The sequence below is a fragment of the Neophocaena asiaeorientalis genome, unplaced genomic scaffold (assembly GCF_003031525.2).
Source record: "Neophocaena asiaeorientalis asiaeorientalis breed wild unplaced genomic scaffold, Neophocaena_asiaeorientalis_V1.1 scaffold185, whole genome shotgun sequence".
Taxonomy (NCBI): domain Eukaryota; kingdom Metazoa; phylum Chordata; class Mammalia; order Artiodactyla; family Phocoenidae; genus Neophocaena; species Neophocaena asiaeorientalis.
Window position 1 is genome coordinate 1,199,805 of NW_020171809.1, and position 9,077 is coordinate 1,208,881.

The window sequence follows — 9,077 nt, forward strand, 5'->3', positions numbered from 1 at the left end:
GGGGGCGGGGCGGGGCAGGAGGGGCCTGGGTGCCGCCTTTCCCTGGGGAGCAGGGGTGTGGGGACCAACCCGTCCTCCTAATGGCTCTTCGTTTACTCTGCATGTTCTCAGTGCATGGTACACGAGTGGCTTTTTCTCTTCTTGTGAAAGTAACACATAACCCGTGGTGGGGATGTAGAAAATATACAAAGAAGTAAACAGAAGGACAGATAACCATGAGTTTGGCTTTGACCCCCTCGCAGGATGCAGTGCGCTGTGAATTTCTGGCGTTTCTTCTAGTGGGAATGGGGCTCAGGCTGTTTCTCAAGCTTAACTGTAGGTCAGACTCTCATAAAGGGAGTCGTTCTCACGGGGCTCTGTCCCTCCACCGCCTTTCTCCCCCCAGCTCTGCAGTTTCCTGCTCACGGCTGCGAGCGCAGGCAGCTTCAGCCCACCTCCCCTGCCCTCCACGCAGCGTTGGCGAGAGCAGAGCCCTGGCCGCGCTCACGGGCACGCAGTCACGGCTGTGAGGGGTCGCCCACGTGGTCCAGAACACGCCCTCGTGCATTTTCTTAAGATTGTCATCTAAATAGAAACAAGAGTAAAGGTGCACTCTGGACTACTGTCCCTTTGGACTGTATGAGCCCCGGTTGGATAAAATTGAGAGCCTGTCCTGGGAAAAGTCCTTTATCAGATTGTTCACTGTTTTCTCTCTAGTTTTGAATGACCATATACCTCATTTTATAGTTATTTCCTCAGCTGTAGACCTCGTGTGCCCCAGCAATGTGTGATTTTGTTCATTTTGTAGATTTTGAAGATCTCTTTGATGACGATGATATCCAGTGAGGTGTGTCCGGCGGTGCGTTTGCCCAGGCTTTGCCATGACGTGGTGTGGTGGATCGCCTCAAAGGACAGTTTTAGATGGTTCCAGAGAACTTGTGGAAATCACTTGAAATTTGGAGATGGTTAACGAAGAAGGAAAAGATGGTTTTAACCATCTGGATGAGGCCTGTTAATCTCTGAATGTGACCGCCTTTTGTCCTTAACTTCAATTAAAAAAGTGATGTTATTACTTGCAGGGTGATTTTAATGCTTGCATTTTTGAGTGAATATTACAATCCCTAGACGTCTCCTTGTGCATACGTGTACATGCATGCCTGTGTTCCATGCTAAGAGAAACAGGTCTAGCACAGAAATACATGGTGCACTTTTTGTTTTTGCGGTACGCGGGCCTCTCACTGCCGTGGCCTCTCCCATCGCGGAGCACAGGCTCCGGACGCGCAGGCCCAGCGGCCACGGCCCACGGGCCCAGCCGCTCCGCGACACGTGGGGTCTTCCCGGACCGGGGCACGAACCCGTGTCCCCTGCATCGGCAGGCGGACTCTCAACCACTGCGCCACCAGGGAAGCCCCACATGGTGCACTTTTTGCTCTGTGGCCTTGAGTAATTCTGACAGCTCACGGTTGCTAACGTGGTGTTTGTGTTAGACCCGTAAGCGGTGCAGGCTGGCTCCTGGAAGTGCCTGTGAGACCTTACTCGGGTCCCATCCCTCCCCTGGAGGCACATGTAGCTGCGTGTTTCCCCTCCTAACGTCAGAGCAGCTGCTGTCCCCAAATCTGAGGCTGGAAGAAGCAGGGCAACTCGATAATGACTCTGAAAGAGATGCCTCCTACCTGAGAAACGTGTGCATTGGTCCATCTCAAAGGACAGCGTAGCACCTATGGGGGAAGTTTCTTGCTGGTCCAGCTCAGCAATTGATAATGGTTGTAAACACTGAGATTACTATTTCATATCAGTCTCGAAGTGAAGAATGTTCCTTCGATAAGGAAAGGCCCAGGGCACATGGCTTCATCGGTCCCCACAGCTCAGAGTCGAGCAGAGCCACTTAGATGAGTTGGGATGTGCTGACCTTCCCCGTGAGAACTGCCGAACGGAGCACCTCGATGGCCTGGTTATGAAAGACATTTCACCGAAGACCAGGTGAGATTTTAAACAGAACGAGACGTTCCCTCTGCCTGTTTTCTCATGAGTGCCGAGTGGGCTTCTGCCACTTAGCAGGCCCGTCCTGATGGAGCTCGGCCCCCGGGAGGGAGGGCCAGGCATCTAGCGCGGCTCAAGGGGCTGACACGAGGGCAGCGACACTGGGAAGACCAGCTTGGGAGAAACTGGGAACACCCTTCATTTGAAGCCCCGCCCTGTGTCGGGATTCGGGGCTACATCTGTGTCAGACTCACAGCTCCGATCTGCAGCCAGAGTGACAGGGCCTCCAGGCGAGCTGCACGGTCTGACCTCAGGGAGAGACGTCTGCTTGTCCTTGAGGTCAAGTCACAGGCAGTTACGTTTCCTCAGCGGGTTCCTCCGAGCAGGCCCGGAAGGCTCTGTGGGGAGCATCTGGGCATTTGGGTGAGTCCTTGGCCAGCAGGCGCTTGCCCTGCAGCCGGCGCAGTTGAGGTTTATGGAAACACGGCCCTTCGGGGCTTGCACTTCGCCGTGTCAAGGGCGTGGTGACGGCTCGGGCCGGTGGCGCCCCGAGTTGTCCCTGCGTCGAGCACGTCACCGAGGAGCGGTGGTCGTGCCCCATCAGCTCCCCGGCCTCAGGCCTCTGTTCCTCGCTGGTGGACACAGCCCTTGGTCCCCGTGGGGCCTTCCGGTTCAGGGTCTGTGGTCTTCAGCAGGGAGGAAGCAGCCCAGGCAAAGGAAGGGCTGCCGTGGGCCCGGGTGAGGAGCTGGCCTGTCCCTGCCAGGCCGCGGCGTAGGACCCCAGCGGGCTCCGTGTTGGCCTCAGAGTTTCAGACCAGTCTGGTGCTCAGTGAATGTCAGCTGTGCGTGTGTGTGTGTGTGTGTGTGTGTGTGTGCGCGCGCGCGTGCGGGTCTTCTGCACATACTTAGGCCTCTGCTTACGCGCTAGGCTCTAGGCCTCCTTTGCTTTCACAGAACCCTTGCAGCTTCCTCAGTACCGTGAGGCCGAGGTTCAGAGTCACTTCTTTTCTTCCTTCTCTCGCTGTGGCTTGGCCGGCACCCTTGGGGAGCGGTGGCTACCTCAGGGGATGCTCATACCTTTGACGAAGAAGCTCTAGCCATTGTCCGTAGTATGTTTTCACTCACAGTGACGAAACACGTTTTTGTCACTTTCTGTTCCTAACTGCCAGGGTCACAGAGATTGGCCTGCGTGCCGGTCTGGAAAGCCCACGGCAGAGGGAAGCTGTGCCACCTTCCCCCGCAAGCTCGGCCGCCAGCCGGTTGCAGAACAGAGGATGGCAAAGCACGACTCTGGCCGGAGTGCCTGCGGCCACCGGGAGAAGAATGGGCAGAAGGCGAGGGAGACTCCTGGGGGCTGGAGAAGAGACAGGAAGGAAGCATCTTGCATTGGAGTCCTTGGAAGTGAAAGAAGAAGAATTTGTCGGAAAGCTGTGGAAGGCTGGCGAGCAGAGGGCCCCAGGGCTCAGGCCACCTGCGGGCGCACCCGCCTGTTGGCTCCTCGGCCCAGGAGGTCTTCATCCACACGGGAATGTGGTCCCCACGGTGCCCAGCTGTTCCGCTGCCGGCGCCACCCCGTTGGGGGTTGAGGGTCCACAGCAAGCGCTCGGGAAGGCCTCTGATTGGCGCACCCTCTGTCCGTCCCACTCCCTGGCCCGTCGGCAGTGTCCACGCTTCTCGCTGTGAGCCAGGAGGGCAGCGCCCACTCACAGCTCGCAGGATTGGGAAGGCCCTTTCCTCCGGGGGAGGGTGCACATGGGGGGCCGCCGCTCGGGAGCTGGGGTGGGGACCTGGAGAGTGTTATCTTCTAAGGTGGGGTGTTGTGGAGCCTCGTGAAGGTGTGGGCTCTTGGAAGTTAGGATTCCAGTGAAGGGAGCCCTTCCTAAGCCACGTGGTCAAGCGCATGGGTTTTACACGCTTTGGTTTTTGAGAATCTAGGTTTGGGGGGGCAACTGGAGAATAGAACTGTTTTGATGCTTTGGACTGTTGGAGGACTTCAGTCATGGCCTTTGAAGAAAGCATCTACTTCCCCTGCCCTTAGAGTTCTCCTTCTTCCCGGGTAGAGGGAAGCCTTTGCACTGGCCGCTTGTTGAGTAGAAAGATGCTCAGGAACCCGCCAGGGAGAGGCGACAGGCCTCTGAATTCTTGGACGAACACTGAGCAGCCGGGTTAGGGGCACTTCCAAAACAAGTCACATTTTTAAGAAGCCACATTATTGACTTTAGAAAATTTACTGCTGTGAATTCTGCTCGGAGCCAAGATGAGAAAGTGCTGAGAAAAGGGTGCTAAAATAAAAAGCTCCTTTGTCTCTCAAGAGGCCAGAGGTGGGCCTTCGGGTGCCGGGCCTTTCCACTGGCTGTTGGAGCCTGAGTCTCAAGAGTTCGGGCCTCAGCAGGGGGCAGAGGGCGAGGCCCCGAGTGCCCCGCACAGCTCTGCCCGCGCTCCTCCCCGACAAGGCTCACGGGACGAGCGGCTTCCCCACGAGTGTCCTGAGGCCTCCATGTCACTCGTCCACCCCCAGCATCAAGCCGGGGTCAGTACTGAATGGTCACGGCCGCGCTGAGGGGCCTTTTAGGTGCCTGTGTTGTGTGTGAATAATTATTATCTGATAAGTCACAAAATAAACTGCTCGTAAGTGGCTTTAATGGCTGTCATCACGAGGGAGTGTGATTCCGTGGAAACAGCAAGTGCTCTGCAGTCAGAGAGGTTGTCCAGGGGAGGGGACAGTGGAGTGATGTCCAGGACAGTCAGCTGACCTGCAGGGTGACTGCGCTAGAAGACAGCTGGTCCCTTTGTCCCTGCAGCTGAGCAGAGTGTCCCCCACGTGGCAGGTGCTCGGTGCATGTCTGATCCATGTAATAACGGTGTAATAACTGAGTCCTGGTGCTGCTGGGAGGGGAGAAGCCTGACCCAGAGGGGTGCAGAGCGCCTGCCTGGAGCTCCACGCCGGTGCCTCGTGGCTTCAGGGCCGGGGCACCGAACTCCAGGCCCCAGGAACTGCCCACGCGTGACTCACAGGGAAAGCCTGGGACTCAGGTCACATCTGGCCAGAGAGAGGCTGCCGTGTGAGACCCTCAATTCAGAGACCCCGGAGGTGGGACAGGCCAGGCCTCACCGGGGTCAAACAGGCCCTGCCAAACAAGACCGCCCCCTCCTTTGCCCCCAGAAATGTCCTGGCCTCAGCTCTGATTGAGACGGGGATGCGGAGAGGGAGGGGGGAGAAGAAGAGCTCTCAAGCCGAGGCCGTGGCGAACAGCGTCCCTGGAGCTCGACTCCCCCTGGGTGGTCTTGGGACACCCGCAGCCTCTGAGCCTGTGAAGTGAGGGTACCGTGAACACCTTCCCCGTGAGGGTACGAGAGGGGTCACTGAGTGAATTCGAGTTGCACCTGAAACAGCGCCCTGTGTGTGGTGGAGCAGGTGCCTTGAACATGAGCTGCAGTGTTGTTTTCACGTTCGTGAGTCACAGGAACGCCTTGTGCTCTGTGCTTGGGTTTTTTCCTTCCCTAAGTCCCTATCCTTGAACAAACACTGTCTTCTCATCGTGCGAGTGATTTGCCCAGGTGACTCAGCGTTTGGGAGGCAGAGAGGTGCTGGACTGTGGCCCTTCGTCAAGGGCTGCGTTCTCTCTCCGCAGAGACCACGAACAAAGCCAGGAGACAACCAGCAGATTTGGAAGGAATACAGGAAACCTGGCTCCCGGACAAAGGGCTGAAGTGATCGCATTTGCAGATGTAGAGAACTTTTACAAAGTGGCACGAAGGAGGTGACGCGTTGGAAAATGATGGGCACAGGTTACTGAAAAGTCGGTTTGCAGAACAAGTTCAAAGGGCCAGTAAGTACTTCAAGGTGCTCAGAATCACAAGAGGTTGGTAAACGTCCATTAAGGCAGCAAGGCGCCGCTTTACTCACTGGAGGGCAAGGGCTCTGAGTGATGGAAGGCTGCCCACGCTGATGCGGGGTGGGGGGACTGTGGGACGTGGCCATGATGAAGACTGGAGACCCGGTGGAACCAGGACAGGAGGTTGGTCCCAGCATTTTCCCTCCTGGCAACAGACCATGGAAAGAGTGAACGATCGTCGCTTGAAGAAGCATTGGTGCATGCACACCCCGGGGAGCCCTGCACCCCCTAGACCGAGTGGCCTTTGACCTGGAGGGGGTTCCATAGGGCCCTGTGGATGGGGAAGCTGAGATGCAGGAGGTGGGCTGTTACCGGGCACGTTTATACCTGTTCATCTGATGTACAGAACTTGCCTCTCGGGTGTGTAAAGAGGTGCGTTTTGGGGGTGAGTGTGTTTGCACACCTGTACACCCACCGTAGCCCACGGGCTACGATGATACTTGTGTGTGTATACGATCAGATGTGTGTGTGTGAAAGTTTCACAAAAGATGGAGCTCACAGCCCTGTGGGAAAGGACAACAAGCAAAGAGCCTGTGAAAACACCGTAAAGGTGTGAGGGCAGGTGTGAGAGCAGGTGTGTGGGCAGGTGTGAGGGCAGGTGTGCGGGCAGGTGTGAGGGCAGGTGTGAGGGCAGGTGTGCGGGCAGGTGTGAGGGCAGGTGTGCGGGCAGGTGTGAGGGCAGGCAGCCAGGGGCCATCCCCGTTCCTTGAGGTAAATGGGAGAGGGAACCTCAGGAGAGGAGGGAGAGAGCGGCCCAGGTGTGTGCAGGGCCCAGAGGCGGGCAGGTGGGCCGACAGCAGGGTGGCGAGGGGGCCCCCCGAGCAGTGAGGGGTGCTGGGGCGGAGGACAGCGCTCACACGGCTCTTCCTGTCTCCTACGTCCGCCCCAAGCTGGGGTCCCACTCCGTTTCCTCTGGTCCTCGGTTTGCAGCCGAAGCAGAGAAGGAAGGCCTGGCCTTCGAGGTCAGGGACATTAGCTCTAAAGGAGGGATGGATTTCATGGCTGAATTCCTGAGTTTGGAGAGACTGTCAGGGCCTGGCTGAGACCTGCAGGCCGGGTGGGCCTTGCCTGGAGGAAGGCGCGCTGGGCCGTCTTCAGCGGGAGCCTGCCCCGCACCGCAGCGTTTTCTGCTCCCCTGAGAACTGGCCCACGTCCTGGCAGCACAGAGACAACTCTGCACTGCCGGAGGGCACCTGGGGTCGGCAGATGGAGGCTTCCTGTCGGAAGGGGCCCGTGTGGGGACCCAGCTGATCGCTCCAGCCGGCAGTCCATGGCCGCTGCTGTTGCTCTCGTTTGTTTTTTATTTTTTTCCTTTGACTTTCAACTTTAACATTTATTTTGCTGAGACTTAATTTATCCTGTCACTTGTAAGGCTCAGTTCTGTCCCCAACTGTGCCCAGCGCAGTTAAATAAATGTTGAAGGAACCTGCTGGAACTTTTGCTGCTGAGACAGGAAAACCACCAAACCTGCTGTGAGAAGAGCATTTGGACAGTCCGCTGTAGTTTTCCTTTACTTAGCATCTTGCTGACGAGCCGAAGAATGCTCCAAAGATGCCTTTCATTGAGAGCCAACTTAGAGCGCAGCGTTTATATCCATCCAGTCCTCAGAATGTTCCAGAGGGGAGGGTCATGTGCTCAGTTTGCGCGTGAATAAGCTGAGGCTCTTGGAGGTGACAAGACCTGCCTGGACTGGCCCTCCGAGGGGACAGAGCGGCCTTCACCCTGGAGCAGCACAGTGGAGCGCCCTGCTTCGGACACTCAGGCCCGGGTCGTGGTTCTATCTCGAAATTCGTGAACTTCCTTGCCTCTGCATTTCCCATCTGCACAAGTGGAGGTGATAGACACACCCAGCTCAAGAAAAAACGAAGAATTTCTGCTCAGCAAAAGAAGCCATTGAGGAATAGTTGAACTGCAATTGTGGCAGTATTGCAGTATATGTAGCTCACAGAGGACTCATTCACAATATATAAAGAACTCCTACAAACCGACAGTAAAACTCAGGCAACCTAATGCAAATGTGGGCAAAAGACAGGAATGAAAAATGGATACGTGGAAACATGCAAATGGCCACTGAGCGTCCGACAAGATGCTGGACAATCAGGGAAATGACAGAGCAACGTCCTTTCACATTGACTTGAAGGGCCAAAATCCAGAGTAAAAACGAACGCATTAATCGATAAAGTCCCCCCACCCCTCCCTAGTAACTTCACTTCAGCGTGAGCCGTGACCTACGCGTATTACTGGTTAACAGGCCCAAAGAGTGTAGTCAAAGCAACATGGCTTTGGAGAGCATACTGTGAGCGAGGATTGTGGCTCGCTCTTCTTTAGTGTGGGTGAGGCTCCCTGCTCAGATCTTTACCTCATTTTATCACTTAATCCTTACAACCGCTCTGCAAGGTAGGTATTATCATTAATATTTTTTCTTCTTTAAAACTCTTTGTGGGACTTCCCTGGTGGTGGCGCAGTGGTTAAGAATCCACCTGCCAATGCAGGGGACACGGGTTCAATGCCTGGTCCGGGAAGATCCCACATGCTGCGGAGCAACTAAGCCCGTGCACCACAACTACTGAGCCTGCGCTCTAGATCCCGCGAGCCACAACTACTGAGCCCGTGCGCCTAGAACCCGTGCTCCACAGCAAGAGAAGCCGCCGCCATGAGAAGCCCACGCACACCGCAAATAAATAAACGAATTTATATGGGAAAAAAAGCTCTTTGTGTTATGTACTGAAGTTTGCCACCACCCCCCATTCATATGTAATGTTTACATCTGGTTTTGGTATTAGAAAAACGCTGGCCTCATAGAATGAGTTGGGAATTGTTCCCTCTGCTTCTATCCTCTGAAAGAAATTACAGAGAATTACAGAGAATTGGCACAATTTCTTTTTTTTTTAATTAATTAATTTATTTTTGGCCGCGTTGGGTCTTCGTTGCTGCATGCGGGCTTTCTCTAGTTGTGGCGAACGGGGGCTAGTGTTCCTTGCGGTGCGCCCTGGCACAATTTCTGTCTTGAATGTTCGGTAGAATTCACCAGTGAACCCATCTGGGTTTGGTGCTTTGTGTTTTGGAAGGTTATCAGTTATTGTTTTAATTTCTTTAAAAGAGACAGCCATAACAAGGTTGTCAGTTTCCTCTTGTGTGAGTTTTGGAAGATTGAGTCAAGGAATCAGCCCATTTCATTTCACCTGGGTTGTCAGATTGTTTAGCACAGGGTTGTTTTAGTAG

At 55.3% G+C, this 9,077-nt stretch overlaps 1 protein-coding gene across 1 annotated transcript in view; it reads left to right on the top strand.

Annotated features, from left to right (window-relative positions):
- The window catches only part of COPS9 (COP9 signalosome subunit 9), a 4,627-nt gene extending 3,570 nt beyond the window's left edge, over positions 1 to 1,057 (top strand). Inside the window, exon 3 of the mRNA XM_024764123.1 lies at positions 788 to 1,057. Coding sequence (XP_024619891.1) covers positions 788 to 825 — 38 coding nt within the window. The 3' untranslated portion in view covers positions 826 to 1,057. The remainder of the gene's footprint in view (positions 1 to 787) is intronic.
- The last annotated feature ends 8,020 nt before the right edge of the window (positions 1,058 to 9,077 follow it).